At 36.3% G+C, this 17,267-nt stretch overlaps 3 protein-coding genes across 3 annotated transcripts; 1 reads left to right on the top strand and 2 right to left on the bottom strand.

The window, feature by feature from the left end:
- Nucleotides 1–7,454: 7,454 nt before the first annotated feature.
- Nucleotides 7,455–8,894, top strand: LOC110863735 (E3 ubiquitin-protein ligase PUB23). The gene has a single exon (XM_022113064.2). The coding sequence runs from the start codon at nt 7,458–7,460 to the stop codon at nt 8,760–8,762; it is 1,305 nt and encodes a 434-aa protein (XP_021968756.2). The 5' UTR covers nt 7,455–7,457; the 3' UTR covers nt 8,763–8,894.
- A 1,227-nt stretch (nt 8,895–10,121) lies between these two features.
- On the bottom strand, nt 10,122–12,345 carry LOC110864650 (protein BOLA1, chloroplastic). The gene is made up of 2 exons (XM_022113763.2): nt 12,230–12,345; nt 10,122–10,720 (listed from the first exon to the last, which is right to left on the bottom strand). The coding sequence occupies exons 1-2, from the start codon at nt 12,293–12,295 to the stop codon at nt 10,397–10,399; spliced, it is 390 nt and encodes a 129-aa protein (XP_021969455.1). The 5' UTR covers nt 12,296–12,345; the 3' UTR covers nt 10,122–10,396.
- Nucleotides 12,346–13,696: 1,351 nt separating this feature from the next.
- LOC110864651 (protein SSUH2 homolog) lies at nt 13,697–17,267 on the bottom strand. The gene is made up of 4 exons (XM_022113765.2): nt 17,041–17,267; nt 14,560–14,656; nt 14,209–14,263; nt 13,697–14,095 (listed from the first exon to the last, which is right to left on the bottom strand). Exons 1-4 carry the CDS (start codon nt 17,227–17,229, stop codon nt 13,903–13,905), a joined length of 534 nt encoding a protein of 177 aa, XP_021969457.1. The 5' UTR covers nt 17,230–17,267; the 3' UTR covers nt 13,697–13,902.

The raw sequence follows: 17,267 nt of genomic DNA, 5'->3' as shown, positions 1-17,267 counted from the left end.
AAAATTGTTTAAGATAAAAATCTTTGGGTTAAAAATAAAAAATTAAGTTTTTTTTTTTTTGAAAAAACCCCAAAACATAATGTACAAGTTCCAATGCATATTTTTGTTGCTTATTTAGAGTAACTAGAATTAAGCACCCCCCGCGTTGCGGCGGGGCCCTAAAACTATGCCAAATAACATCAATGCCACACCGCTAGTAGCGCCCACCAACACTGAAGTTGTGGCGTGGTAATGTGGAAATATAAGACCGAAACATATAACATGAAAAAAATAACTATGTCGATTTAGGACACATGCGTTGCAACGAACTTGTTACATGGAAAAATTAGACGTAAAAACGTTGAACCACACACGCACGTTGTGCCGTGTTAACTCGCAAAATAACGTAGAAAAGAATAACTAAGTCAATGTAGGATCCGTCCGTTGCAGCGAACTTGCCAAAGGGGGGAAATAGACACATTGCAACATACCTGTCAAATGTGAAAAAATAGACGAAAAACGTTGAACCACACACGCACGTTGACGTATTAGCTCGCAAAATTTAGAACGAAACGTAATATGAAAAACTTGCGAAAGATAAAAAGTATAGGGACTAAAGTTGTAAATAAAAAAGTTTTGGGTTAAATTACAAAAGATGAAAAGTTTTGGGTTAAAACTAAACAAATTAAAAGTGTTAAAATACAAATGATTAAAAGTTTTGGGTTAAAAATGAAAAATCACAATTTTTTTTGAAAAACCCCCCATGCATGGGGTACAACACATAATGCAACAATTTGTTGCAAATTTATATTATGGAAATAATAAAATAATTTAATAAGTGTTCCAAAGAAAAAAAAAAAAAAAAACTAATGTTAATGAGATGTTATTGACTTATTGGTAGCTAAAGTATGGTGTTTAAAATTAAACTTAAAAAGTTTTATGATAAGTGCACATCAAGTATGTTGAAGCTTAAAGTGTAGAATGATAAGCGCACGACAAGGATGTTGAAGCTTAAGCGTCTAAATTATAAATGCATTGCACATTAAATCGTATAAATACAGTTTAGTGTAACGGTTTATGACCTAACTTGGTTTGATCACATCCACACTTTTGTGGTCTATGTGTTAAAAGTAGGGATGAGCTCGGTACCGTCTGGTACCGAACCGGTACCGGTACCAGTACCGAAAGAACCGGTACCGAAAATCCTCAAAAGTGGGTACCGGTACCGAATATACCCGGTTCAATACGCTTCGGTACCGTACCGGTACCGTACCAGACCGGTACCGAAAATGTTAAAAGTCGGTACCGAATCGGTACCGAAAAGGTAACCGGTTCGGTAAATTCGGTACAGGTACCGGTTCGGCACGGATACCGGGTCCATTTTGCACATCCCTAGTTAAAAGTTGCAGGTTTAGGTTATTTAATTTTTGTTTTGTAACAACTTTGAGTTCTCACACTAACTTTCGTTAAAACTTATGTTAAGTTAATATAAAGGGAAATTTACGAGAATGTCTTTTGACCAACGCACTTTACGAAAATGTCACGTTCATGCGTCCGTGGACGGACTCCTTCACATGGGATGCGTCCGGATGCAAGGGATGCGTCGAGGAGGCATGGGATGCGTCGGGGAGGCATGGGATGCGTCTGGGAGGACATGGGATGCGTCGGGGAGGCATGGGATGCGTCTGGGAGGGCATGGGATGCGTCGGGGAGGCATGGGATGCGTCGGGGGAGGCATGGGTTGCGTCGGGGATGGACTCTTCAACATTTGAAAGGACACGTGCCAGCTCCTCGTTCATGGACTCTTCAAGGTGACACACAGAGTCCTCCCATGTGAAGGAGTCCTTCCACAGACGCGTGAACGTGACATTTTCGTAAAGTGCGTTGTTCAAAAGACATTTTCGCAATTTTCTCTAATATAAAATAACAAAAATATTCTTTTAAGAGGTTATTTGTATAAATAACTCAAAGACTTGAATATGGACAAAAAAAAAAAAGCCAAATTACTTCAGAACCATCGCGACCACCCTAATGTCATATGACTCCACCATACCAACATCTAGGGGTGTCCAATAGTTCGGTTAACGGTTAATTCGTTTTTTTTGTCACAACTAAAAACCCATCCGAATAGTAATGTATATGTTATCAAATGATAAACGTACATGTTATCAAAGCTAACTTCTGGGTTTTTTTATAAAGTGACGTCGTTTACCGTTGCAACGTGTTTATTTTTATCTATGTTTCGATTAAAGATTTTGTCAAAATCGAACATGTAAAATATAATAGTTTTTTTTCTACCACGACTACCCGAACCAATATCAGACGAACAACATTGGTGTTGATACATGTATTCTTTTTATATTTTTCTTGACGCTTCATTACAAATTTCATTGAAAACTTAGATTCATTCACAATAAAGTAATTTTTTATTGTAAAGCTATATCAAGTGTTGGCCAGTATCGTATCGGTACCATGGGCGATTCTACTGGGCGGTAGGGGCGGCTGACCCCCTGAACTTTTTGCTCAATAGTCGAGAGTATGTAGTTTTCGTATATAAATTTTTGGGTGTATACGTTTTCGACCCCCCCGGTTTAATAGAATTTTTTGGGTATATACGTTTTCGACCCCCCTGTTTTTATAGAATTTTTTTGGTCGGAAATCTCAAGCTTCGCCACTGTCGGTACCGCCACAAACTGAACCAATACCGTCCGAACAACATTAGTACCGGCATCGGTATGCTTTTTTATGGTATTCGGTCGTCGGTATGCTTTTTTTACGGTATTCGGTCGATGTAAAAAAATGTTTCAGTTGCTATACCAAGTGTATGTATCGTACCAGTACTATAAAAAACCAAATTGATTAACTGAAAACCCGCTATAAAGCGCTGGAATCCCACTAGTTATAGTAATATGTTACAAACGTGATCATCCATGTAATTCTTACGTGAAAAGGTTTTCTTATACAATATCAAGAAAAAGAAAAAAAGCATATCGGTTACGTTTAAGAATTTTTGTTTGACGGATAACAAATCCTGCTGTTAATGGTTTGCATGTTTTTTTTTTTTAATTCATTAAATGGTTTTAAATATAGCATTTAGTTTTGAAGTGTTGCTAAATGCAAAATTGCCTAAGAGACAATCAAATTAATTAAGTTCATTTTCTTACCTAGTGATTTTAGTCGTTTTGGATGGGTAGTTTTCATTCTAATACTTATTTTAATTAAAAAAATAAAAAAGCTAAAATAAAAAAATATATATTCCTTTTAAATGCTTATTTTATTGAAGCTAATTAGGTTTTAGCATATATATAACTTGACCCAAATTTTAGTTTAATTACTTCATTTTAGTATAGGGGAAGGTTCATTTGAGAAGAAAATTTTATTGAGAAGAAAAAGAATAAAAGGGTATAATTGTAAAACATTAAATAGTTTTTTTCTCATCTCATTTATTATTATGTTTAACTAATTAATTAGTCATTAAGACTATAATCCTCCACACTAAATATTTTTGCCTACACACATCAAAAGTTATCCTACACATTTCGAAATTTATCCTACACAAATTGAAATTTATCCTACACAACTCGTAATTTATCCTACACGCCTCGTAGTTATCCTACACTATAGATGAATTTTTATTCTTATTTTTTGTGAAAAATATATATTTTAAAAATAAGTTACAAATTTAATATAGTTTGTTATTAAAGATGAAACTACCAATTAATGATGTATGTAAGTTTACTAATATACCCTTATAGTTACATTAAATACAAATATTAAATGAAGTCTAATGAAAGATTTCTATTGGTTGAAATTTCTTTTTGAGTAAATTACAAGTTTTGTCCTTTATCTATATATCAAATTTCAGGCGCTGTCCTTTGTCTTTAAAATTGACGACTTTTGTACTTATTGTTTCAAAATCTTGCACTGTATGTCCTTTAGTGCTAACTCAGTTAAATTTTAATGTTAGATTTTAGTCACACAAGGACTGTTTAGTCTTTTTACTTGTAAAGGACCATATTTGTAATTTATAATATACTCATTTTGAACTTTCTTCACAGACTATCATCTTCAACAACACAAAATCCTAAACAAAACCCTAAAACACTTTCTGCCGTCACCTTCATTTTCCTAAGGCCTACATTTTTTGATTTCTTCATTTCAAAACAATAAAAAAAAACCTTAAACCCTCTATATGGTTTTCTATCTCCAGCTAAAAAACAACTGAAAATCAATCGCTGGCCACCGTAACTCCGTTTGTTTGACTCGCCGGTCAAATTGTATACAATCTGCACTTCTAAATTGGTATCAAGGTGATATTTTGGCATGAAGAGGGATTACAGGAAAGGGTACCGGCCGGCGTCCTCTTTTGCGTCTTTAATCCCTGCATCAATCGGTAAAGGGGTTTTGATTTGTAATTTCTGCGTCAATCGGTAGGTGGTGGGTAGAGGGGGCGCTGAACAGTGGGTAAGGGTTAGGGTTTTTCGGATGTTGCAGCGGTGGGAAATGGATGAGATCTTCGCTCTCTCTCCTTCTATCTACAACTCTCTCTCTCTCTCTACACCTCCCTCTCTCTCTACCACCGCAACCACCATCCTCACCCACCCCTGCAACCACCATCCTCACCCCAGCAACCATCGCCCCCACCCCTGCAACCACCGCCCCCACCCCTGCAACCATCATCCCCACCCCTGCAACCACCGCCCCCACCCCACCTACCACCACCACTGTCAACACCATCAACTGCCACCGCCCCCACTCTCTCTCTTCTCTCTATCGGCGATTCGCCGTCCTTCTTTGTTGGGGGTTATTCAAGATTTGTCGATTTAGAGAGGTCGTGTAGGTTTAATTTCGAGAGAGATGAATGTTAAAATTGAATCTGGTGTTGTTGCAGATTAGGGTTATTCAAGATTTGCTCGATTTTTCAGTTTCAAGTGTGTTTTTATTTTGATTCTTGGTGTTTTTATTTTGATTTCGGTCTGTCATTTGCATCACCGACAATCTGGGTTTGATGCTAGTGGTTTGATTAAGGATGGGGGATTTGATGATTGGGCATATAGGTTTGATTGTGGTTGGTGTTAATGGAGGATTTTAATGGAGTTAACGTTTGATGAAGATGGATAGATCTGGATTCCTTGTTCTTGTTTGATGAAGATTATTCATGAACTTGAACTAGATGAAGATTGTTCATGAATTTGAAGATCTGGGTTCTTTGTTCTAGTTTGATTAAGATGGAATTTGATGGAGATTGTTCATTATATGAAGAATGTTAATGAATTTGAAGATCATTTATAAATTAGATAAATTAGGATGTGAAAAGACAATGCTACCCTCATGTGCCTTGCACATGACTAGATTTAACCAAAAAAATTAACTGGTTTTGGCCTAAAGGACATAACGTGTAAGATTTGCAAACATTAAGGACAAAACTTATCAATTTTAAAGACAAAGGACAGCGCCTGCAATTTAGGACATACATAAAGGACAAAACTTGTAATTTACTCTTTCTTCTTTTTTCTTCTTACAAAAAATTTATTCTCATTTGAACCCTCCACTGTTAGTATATTACTCATAATCAATGATATAATATTAAAAGGGGTTATTACATGTAAATTATATTTGTGTAATACCATCATCAAAAGGTTTACTTTGTGCAATAATACAATATACTTAGAAATACATCATCTTGATAGCCATCTCATTTAGTTTGACATTTATCATGCTTGATGGGTAGCAAGCTAACTTCATACTTCACATGAGTAACTTGCCAAAACATGACTAATTAAATGAGTTTTGTTTGAATAGTCTACTTACGTATTTACAAAATAAAAAAAATAAAAAAAGAAGAAAAAGAAGAAGATGTATTCGTCAATCATAAATTCTTTTAAATGGTTGCACAATGTTTGGGCACAACATCTTTTTTAAGGTGCGACATATTTACATATTTATAAGGGAGATTATTGTAAAAACAGATTTTTCATAAAGATCTTAAGAAGGATCATGGATGAGCATATAGGATTTTTAGCTATTTTTTATCTACAAGATATTTACGTCAAACACCATATACATGTCTTTTTGTTTTGAATTTTGTTATGGGTTAGATTTTCAAAAGAGAAGACAAGTAACACGTAGGATCAATTTGGAGTGAGCGTTTTCTATTTATATTGTGATATACTTAAAAACCGTATAAAGAAACATTTTTATTCTTCTTAGAATTAGCTATTGATGTTTTTTATGTTTGTTTGAATATACCCAACTACCCAAGTCGTTAGCGGTTGCCATAATGCATTTTCGTAATGAATTTGAAATACCATTTATATACATTATATATGAAAACTCATTACAAAAGTTAATCTATACAAATACCATTGATATACATTATGTATGAAAACTCATTACAAAAGTTAATCAATACAACATAGTAACTAGTTGGACATGGTGTTTTTTTGCATATGCATCAAACTCATTACAACATGTCAAACATATAAAGTTGGGTGCATAGGGTTAGACACGTGGTTATTTACATGCGCATCATAACTCAAACATCGTTTGAAAAGTTGGACAAATAATCGTAAGGTTATGCGTAATGGGCATTATAAGGTAGGGAAAGAGTTTGATAATGCCCCCAACACCGTCTCTTGAGCATTATATGGCATGAATAGAGATGGACATTTCTAGAATAATGCCTAAAGAGAAGAAAAAATTGAGGGTAGCGAATGAAATGAGCATTAAAGGGGCATTAACCATTACAAATTTTTTGAAAGGGCGTTATGAGGATGATGTGACGAAAAAATCGACTTAGAGGGCGTTATAAGGCACGAATAGGAAGGGACATTTCTATAACAATGTCCAAAGATGAGAGAAAAAAAATAGAAAATAATGAATGAAATGGTCATTAACCGTTACACATTTGTAAAGGGGCGGTGTTATAAGGCTGATGTGACAACAATGTCCCCTAAAGGACATTAACCAATAAATATGTTCTAATTAACATACAAATAACATAAAATGATGAAAATATCATGAGATGTTTATTTATGATTTTATGACTCTTTATTTAACAATAAATAACCAAAAACACATCAACAGATAACCGACAAAAATAATAACATATCTACCTACTCATTTATTTAGTCACACGATGATGAGGAATTCCGGGCATAAAAAAGTGCAAGTCAAATACTCCGAAGGGTATGTTGTGTTATTGTAATTGGATCGGAGACTAACCGAAATAGTAAAAAAAAAATATATATTAACGGCAACAGAACTAGTCAACTAATTACACATTTTCATAAATTATAGTTTCCAAAAAAATCAACTCTACCATGTTGCTTACATGCTGTTACACATTTTGCAAAGGTATTTGACTTTGATTTTTCCCTCCTTAGACTTTTCACATCCTTCTCATATCTATATATTTATGTATGTATAATTGTATATATATTATAGATAATATAGATATACGAGAGAGAGGGAATTGTATGTTACAAATGATGTCAATATCCGTTAAGAGTCTGTCAACTATTGGATCAACTCCGAAGAGTTCAAATCATGATTCGGAAATGGAGTTTCCACAAGATTTTAGATGCCCTATATCCATGGAGCTCATGAAAGAACCGGTCATCATCTCTACGGGGGTCACTTATGAGCGAAAAAACATCGAAAAATGGTTCTTTAGCTACAACAAGAAGACTTGTCCAGCCACCATGCAAAACATAGTGAATTTTGGTGTCACCCCTAATTACACCCTCAAGAGACTCATTCTTGTATGGCAAAATAGTCATTCACCATCTTCATCTTCTTCATCGTCGCCTTCAGAATCGTTTAAGCGCGATGAAATAGTGTCATTGCTCAATACCCTAGCCTCAAGCCCATTCAAGGTGAAGTCTCTAAAGAAACTTAAAGAAATTATTAAAATAGGAGATGAGAGGAAGCTTGATTTCATAATATTAGGAGGGTTGGATGTGCTTTTCAAATTAGTTGTTCAAGTATTACTAGACTGCTCGGATTTCGCGGTATTCCAAGCTTGTGAGGAGGCTTTAGGAGTTCTTCAACATTTTGTAGTATCAGGAGAAGATGATGGTAAAGTAATTGAACTATTGTCACAACCTGAATGCATGAAGTCAATGGTGATTATTCTTCAAAGGGGAAGTAAGGAAGCTAGGGTTTACGTGATATCGATACTTAAAAAGCTAGCAAACTCTAGTTTCAATTGGAAAGTCATTGTAGATGATCAAGGTATCGGTATGTTCAAATCCATGTTGGAGCTTGCATCCGATGAGATTTCAACGAAGGCGAGTTCGTCTGCTTTCGACCTATTTATAAAGATCTTAGATTCATCGAAGAAAAGCCGATCAAAGGCGATAGAGGCCGGTGCGATGTGTACCCTAATTGAGTTGCTACCTGACGCCAACAAGTCCAAGTGTGAAAAGATATTGCAAATAATTAAACTATTGTGCGAATGCGTGGATGGAAGGGTGGCATTTACTGAGCACCGGTTAGCGACTGGTGCAGTATCTCAAAAGATGTTTGATGTATCGGATATGGCTTCAAAGATTTGCGTGAAGATTTTCTCGTTGATATGTAGTTTTCATCCCACGGAGAAGGTTTTGGAGGAGATGATGGTCTATGGGGTGGTCAAGAAACTTGTGGTGTTGTTACATACGAGTGGACAGTCATCTACGAAGAACAAAGTCGTGGATATGTTTAAAAAGCATAGTAATTTGTGGAGTCGTTACCCTTGTTTTCCTGACGAGTTGAAGGGATACCTATGTTTACATCATTAATAAATAATTTAAAAGGGAATATAATCACCTTTGGTAAGTATAACTATTGTCATTTATTGACACAACAATATATATATTGTATAATAGTTTAGCATATTGAAACATTTACAATTGATATATGTGTTGAAAACATCTTGAATCTTGTAACCATGTATGATTTAGTTCATAGAAGTTATATATGATGTTGTAGTGTATGATATAAAAAATGCTTTTATTGATTCTTAATTGTTTTGTATGAGGAATCCACAAATCTAAAGTTTATTGCTTGACACCTATTATCATCTGTCCCTTGAAATCCACTAAGAGCATTCTTGTGGTGATTAAAGAGAGATTATAATCTTATGTAATATATAGCTACCAAAGTTACCAAACAAAAAAAGTTTCTTTGTAATGTGATGTAGTATAGTAATATATTTGTATTTGTTATTATCTAATGTCACTTTGTGTAACCTAAAACAACTCACTAACAAATGATAAAGACTCATTAGTGTACTAATTATCACAGATATGTCCTTACCACTAAAATAACTTGTTATTACCTAATGCGACTTTGTGTAACTAAAGCAACTCTATAAACATATTACTAGCCCGTTCATACGCATTGGTATAATAATAATCATGCACGCGTCATTTACACTAAAATGACTTTTTATGACATAATATGACTTTGTGTAACCTAGAACAACTTACTAACTCTTTGCAATATTGATTAAGACGCATTAATGTAGTAATCATCATATACATGTCAATAACACTAATATGACTAATGATCACCTAATGTGACTTTGTGTAACTTAAAGCAATTCAATAACACATGACAAGGCTAAAGGACAATTACTATCATACACCGATACGAGTAGCAAGGAATCATAGAGATCATATCAATGATTCATATTTTATTTATCGACATATTTTCATCTGAAATTTGTCACCGTATTTGAATTTCTTAAAACACAAGGATGCCGAATCGATTGAACCACTTTGTTCACAGAAGTTGTAAATGATTTGGCAATGTTTGATATAAAAATCTTAGACCCTCCGTAGTGGGGCGCCACCACACGGCAAAAGAGAGCATAGCGCCCCATAGCGCCGCCGCACGCCACTACGGCCGGCGCTATGGGGTAATTTTTTTCCCTCCCGCGATGTATATCACATCGTGACCATTCTTTCCCCACACACACACATATACATACATATCATCATACTCAGTAAATCCCACCAATAGCAAAGCTAAGGTAGGGTCTGAGGAGGGTAAGATGTAGACAGCCTTACCTCTATCCCGTAGGAATAGAGAGGTTGCTTCCAGTGAGACCCCCGGCTCGATGGTAGTTTTGCCTCAAGCCTTGGACATAAGTCATATAACACATATACATACATACATATATATAAAGCCCCATACATATATAACCCCACTACACACTCAAGTTATATAAAGCCTCTCTCTTACACAATCCGCCACTTGTCGCATAACACCCCACAAGGGCTTTATGACTACACATGGCCTTAGGCTTACCCAATCTGAAGCTTTTACTGACACCTATTATAGAATAGAAATTAACAAGCTACAGTTGTTTGTTTTTGTTAAAAGTTGGGCAAATAGTATCCAAGGACTCCAGCTACTTACTTAACCTTCTTCAACTGAGGCCAGCTTCTTTAGGAGTCTTTGCAACAATTGAAAGCGCATGCAAACCAGACTCGAGTTCATCTGCAAGTGCATCATAGACCATACGGTGCCGCTTCACCAGATTTTGACCATCAAACTTACCTGAAACAACTTTCACATTGAAATGAGTTTCACTTGCATTGTCTTTAACCGCAGCATGTCCTGCATGCTGATATGATACATCTTCCACTTCCAAAATCTTCGCTTCTAGAACCGTTTGAAGCTTCGACTTGATCCTACTTGCCCTCGTTAGCAATACATTTGCTCCTCGTGAACCCATCGTTTGCCAAATTAACTGTAGCAAAAAAAAAAATGGAACTTAGCACTACTTAATCTTCAATGGATACTATAGATATTCACATAAAAGCTAAGTAGTTAATGCGGTAAAATATCGGATATCGGTCAAGGGCCGATATTTGAGATATCGGTCAAGGGCTGATATTTGAGATATCGGTCAAGGGCTGATATTTGAGATATCGGTTATCGAGGTGGGATATCGGTGGGATATCAGTAATTTTAATATCATGCTAAATTTAAATATATAGCAATTTAACACTAACAATTCATTATACTCTCCTACCGTTAACAAATTAACCTTTTCAAACTTGCAAAACGCTAACAATTGTACTTGTAGTAAGTAGGAACTTACTAAGACTTAAAACACTAACATTTAACAGTAACAACTAACAATTAAGACTTAAAACACTAATAGCAGCAATAAGGAGAAAGACAGGTGGTAGAACTAAGAAGAAAGGTATTGATATAGGGAAAATCGGTGATATGTCAGTCAAATATCGGTCAATATCGCTGATATTATCGGAACCGATATTCTGACCGATATTTTGTACCGATATCTCGGCAGGGGACCGATAACCGATGGATCGGGATATTAACTACATAGCATAATAGATCTCGTTAACTCTTTAATCAGAAATATAACCAACACAACTGATCATTCATTACACGATAAGTGAGTGCTTAAATTGTGAGATTTATTAGTGATTAATTAATAGTTGCAACTTCCAGTCACAATAATCAAATGGATAATTGTGTGTTGTCATTATTTAGGACCTTGGTTTATAAAAGTGTGAGGCGTGAGGCGTTGCTCTATATACAACCAGAAGTTGTGTCTCTCGCATATCTGTTTTAGATATCAACCTATCTATCAAGTATAGGTTTCTTCATTCCTTTGTTTTTACATATGAGCTTCCTATATACACTAATTTTGACCCAGAAGTAAATGAGGCTCCGCCTCAACCGCATGAGGCTTTTAAACCAAGTTTAGGACTTAGAGGCTGTTTGTTTCAGCTCTTAATGGTTCAAACCTCTTACTGGTTCAGCACTTAATGGTTCAGACTATTTGTTTTGCCAGCAGATGTATGAATGGTTCAGACATTTGCCTCTGAATGGTTAAGCATTACACTAAAGTCTGAATGGTTAAACATTATACTGGCTCTTAATAGTTCAAACCTCTTACTAGTTCAACTCTTAGTGGTTCAGACCTCACTGATTGATTCAGCAGTTACTCATTCAGAAGTTGCCCCCTTAGATAATCAGTTTAATACTTGTTACAATATATTTCATACGGATTTACTTAAATCATAATCAAATTTAGAATAATGATACCTTTAATCAAACACAAATCACAGGCAAAACACCATGAATAATTAAGACATCTTCAAATTCAAACCTCAAATTCGATTTATACGAAAACGATTTATAAAATTAAACAACAAAATCGATCCTAAAAACACAATCGCATTCATATGAACTAACTATATGATTCAGAAATATAGAAACTTACCAGATCAAGAATGGAAAAACGGCGTCTCTTTGTGCGATTGCTTTCTTTCCGTTGCTTGATAACCATGAAACCTTTGAAACTGGACTCTGGAGTGGGCTTTGTAAAGCCCAAAAGTTAATGAATAAAATCTTTAATGGATTTGGGTTGGTTCAAATCCAGACAATTTGTGTTGGGCTTTTGGATTATGACAAGACTTTTATTGGTCACTTGTAAATTCTTTTGGTTATTACTTGTATTGGTCATTTGTAATTTTTTGGTTATTACTTGTAAGTTGTAACTAGAGGTGTAAAAAACGGTTTGGGCCCGCCAAACTAATTTTCAACCCAGCTTGATCCCATCAAAACCGGTTTGGGCCCCGAGCCAATCCTGCTAGAGGTGCACAAAACCGGGTTTTCTTAATATCAGGGTTCAGGTACATACCTGGGGTACGAGTATGACGGGGTTTTGAATTTTCGGGTATTGCCAATACCCAAGTAGGGTTCAGGTCAGAGTATTGCCAGAAAATCCATACCCTGTGTACTCGGGTTTTCTATACCCGGGTATTAGAATACCTTAATTTCGGGTTCGGGTACGATTTGGGCATGGCTTGGGTACGGTACGGGTTCAAGTATAGATCGGGTTTTTAGGATCGTTTTTTGATGATTTTCGGTGTACTTTCAAGTGGTGTGACTTACTCAAACATTACACCATTATTTATACCCCGTTTTAGGCCTTGAAATCTGGCCAAAATAAACCCCCAACACCCTCTAACAACCCGCTCTGGACACCAGCATGATCTAACAGTCATACCTGAAAAAACCCGATCCGGGTTTTTTGAATAGCCGGTTCAGGTATTGCGAAAACCCAGTTATGGGTATAAATTAAACCCGGGTATGGACGGGTACAAAAAAACCCGGTTACGGGTACAGGTTCTAAGGAGGATATGCTATACCCCATCCCTACCCTACGAGTAGGGTCGGGTTCAGCGTATAAAAAACCCGGTTTTTAAAATACCCGGGTCCAGGTTTTTTTGGGTTCAGGTCCGGGTTTTTTTGTGCACCTCTAAACCAGGCGGTTTAGTAGGTTAGTGATTTTTGTGTTGAGAACTGGTTTCAACCCAAACCAATTTGGGGCCGCTCCAAAAAACTGGTTTTAGCACCCCAAACCGGGTTTGAACCTAATCCAAATCACTTTGAGTGGGTTAGGTTTTTCAACCCTAAATCGGTTTACAACTCGAACCGGTTTGAGCCCAAGGTAAAAAAGGAACCGGTTTGGGTCCAAACCGGGTTTTGTACCTAACTAATTATAAGTTATAACTCTTACATTTGAAATTAGAATATCTAGATACGTTTAATTTAGAATCATTTATAAATAGAGAATCGTTAATATTATGAGCGCTTGTACATAGTGTTTTTTTTTTTTTTTTTTTTTTGAACGACAAATTTGGATAACTGACGAACATAGTAATGATCAGATTTAGTGGAAAAGAGAAAGAAAGACGGTCATGTCGTTATATAACCGTATTTATGTATCACGTTTAAAGCAATAAATACAGGTGTTTTTGGTCCCTCTTCTATATCACAATTGAATATACCCATGTAAATAGGACAACAAGAACCTAAACTAGAAATCTGCTTAAAATACAATAGACAGTTTTATAGCCTTTAGTGATCTACATTTCCAACATATTCTGTTCAAGATATCTCATCATTTGGGAGCAAATCTTCTGCCCTTTTGCGAGCTCGTAACACATCACGAACCTTCATATTTTTTTGAGCTTCATCTTCGTCTTTCTTCATGAAATGAAATCCCATAAGATACCGATATTCTCCCGTACCTAGACAACGAGAACAGTAGGCAAGCCCGCTACCACCACAAGTCTTGCACCTGTACCAAAATGCAACTCTTCATATTCCTCGGTTGTACATTCTTCAAAAAAAAAAAAAAAAAAAAAAAAAAAAAAAAAAAAAAAAAAAACTTGAGGTTAGGAGATACCTCACCATTTTGGCCACTCGCCATTCGGTAGCATAGCTAAGTCAACACCATTCGTCCTACCTGCAAGAGATGTCGATTTTGACCAAATGATAATGTTTAAACTTTTTACTATAATAATCATATAATAAAGCTTCCCTGTCCACCCACAGTAAAATTTATAAACGATTTGCAAGTTTTGACCACTTCAAAGCTTATATTTGTTTCCATGGGTCAGAATCCACGACTCAAAAAGAGCTCACTTTATGACGTTGTAAACATTTAAAACATGTTAGGCGACTTTTGACCCGTTTGACTTTTAGCTTTTCTTTTGGTATATTTAACTAGTTTATAAAACTTGATTTGAGTGGAAGGGTGACCTTTTCCAGAACAATCAAAACAATCGACTCTGCCACTGCCTCTGCAAACAACGCAAGGAGGATCTGGTGTTCGTCTTTTCTCTATTCTAACATTTGACTGCCAAACGAAAAAAGGTAAATCAAATACTGATTACTCTTGAAAATTACCCAAACAGCATAATCAGATCATAACATAACACACACCAACAAAACACAAGCACTGTTTGAGCTAACTTACTGAAATCCTACAAGAGAGTGGAACTGGAAGGATAACAGTTACTGCATAAATTCTCAGCAAGAATCACTTCAATTCTACAAGAAATACGTATGCTATGTGAAAAAAAAGTGTGCTTTAGAACGTGGAAATTCACTAATCCATATGCTCCGTCGCAAAATCGCCTCCCGCAGCTTTGAGTTTTCCACGAGTGACTTAAAAATCATTCTAAGATGTCCCACAGAGCTTATGCAGTTCAAAAAATTTGTTTATTATACATGTACAATACTCAAGAGCCACAACTTAATGCTCTCAAGCGCAGTCTCCGCTACCTTTGTGGCACGCTAGATCATGATTTACATCTATATGTAGGAGGTTCCCAACTAAACTAAAGAGGAAATTTTACAGGGTAGCAGTTAGGCCCGCTATGTTATATGGAACAGACTGTTGGGCTATCAAGAAGACACAAGCGCGCAAGATGGAGGTAGCAGAGATGAGGATGCTGAGGTGGATGTGTGAACACACGAGGTTAGATCGGATAAGAAATGAGTTTTTTAGGGAAAGATTAGGAGTGGCTAGTATATCGGAGAAGATTAAGGAGGGGAGATTGAGATGGTTTGGGCATGTGAAGCGGAGACAAACGACGGCACCAGTTAGAGTAGTGGAAACTCTTACTGTGGAGGGGAGGAGAGGAAGAGGTGGACCCAAACTGACATGGGATGAGCAGATTAGGCATGATTTACTAGAGTTGCATCTTTCTGAGAACATGGTCCAAGATAGGACTTCGTGGAGGCGTAGGATTAGGGTTAAGGACTTCTAGAGGATATTGCAATAAGGTCTTAGGTATATTTTAGGGACGTAGGTTTTTCTTATTCTTTAAGGGACTTTTCCGGTGATTGCCTTCTTGTGTTTATGCCCAAATGATGTTGTATGCTATTATACATGATTTACATTATATTGTGTCACTCTGATCACTTTCTTAGTATGGGTGACTTCTTATTTCTACATTCTTTGACTTGGTGTGTTGGTATGCCGTTCGTTTTCGAGCCGAGGGTCTCTCTGGAAGCAGCCTTTCTATCCCTATGGATAGAGGCAAGGTTTGTCTACATCTCACCCTTCCCATACCCTATAAGTAGCTTTGCTATTTGTAGGATTTACTGGGTATAGTTGTTGTTGGTTGTTGTATGTCTCAACTACCTCCTCACAAACCATATATTCTAACATGGGGTGTTCACATGAAAATTGGCGTCTAGCTATTGTGTGGTCATTGAGGATAACTTATGGTCTTGGTTTTTGAAACGCCAAAGTATCATGGGAGATGCTAATAAAGTGGCACAAATATTTTGGCTTCGGTATTTGTTGCTTGAGTTTCGTTGTCCCCTACTCTACAGCACTATTGTCTATTGTGGCAATGTCAGTGTTGTATATCTTTCTACCAATCCATTTCAACACCAGCATACCAAGCATCAGAGGCGTCTCTGAGAATTCACGTACCCTGTTCGAGCTTGAAAAAGTGTGCCCTTCCGTAATATTTTATTATTATTAAAAACGATCAAATTATTATTGGGCTCAACGAACCTAATGCCAAGTGGGCTAAATTCTAAACCATAAAAAATTATTTGTAAATGGGCCTATATTGGAATTGGTATTGGTTTACTATCTAAAAATAATAACATATATATATATCGGATTTTTTTTTTAAATCGTGTGCCCCTCGAAATCACGGGCCTTGTGCGGAGGTCCTCCCCGCACACCATCAAAGCCGCCACTGCCAAGCATACTGAAATCGATTTCCACTATGGTCCAATTGCATATTCTTCATGTTACCCTCCTCATCACTATTATACTTCCAGTTTTAACGCGTGACCCCCTCCAGTTCCAACATATGCATTGTATATGAAATAATGAACACAAGATATACACACTTTCAGAAACTACTGCATTTCTTACCCTCACACGTCCGGTAAAATTTATAATAGTTCACTCTTTGGAAAAATTCACACTTAGTCATTGACTAATTGTTACCAATGTTAATAATGATAGTTTAGACGAATATGAATTCTCGACTATTAAAGTTGCAATTTATGTACTTAAAGAATTAATCAAACATCCAGATTACCCTAACATTACTGATAAATATTTCAACTTCCCCAACTCGATTTGGTCCAACTATTATTATATCTGTTTCTAATTATCAAAGTAGATATAATTGAAAGTAATCAGTGGCAACTAAAGAAGCAAAGTATCAGAATAAATAAATTAAAAAAAAAAAACAGTTTAAGTGTTACCTCTGTTCTAACAATCCACGATGGCTTCGGGACTGATAGCAACGGCGTTCGAGGCGGCGGTGGAGACGGTGATGGTGGTGGTGGTGGTGGATTGTTGTGAGAGTCCGGCGGTGGTGCACCGTTGCTTGAATTTGTGACCGGAAATCTGACGGCTGTTAGCTTGAAGAGTGCTCCGGTGGAGGTTATCATTTCACTCACCTGTTTAATAATATATTTGGTATGATGAA

This window comes from Helianthus annuus, chromosome 6 (genome assembly GCF_002127325.2).
Source record: "Helianthus annuus cultivar XRQ/B chromosome 6, HanXRQr2.0-SUNRISE, whole genome shotgun sequence".
Classification (NCBI taxonomy): domain Eukaryota; kingdom Viridiplantae; phylum Streptophyta; class Magnoliopsida; order Asterales; family Asteraceae; genus Helianthus; species Helianthus annuus.
The sequence above is the reverse complement of the archived record's forward strand: the minus strand, read 5'-3'. Positions and strand labels throughout refer to the sequence as shown.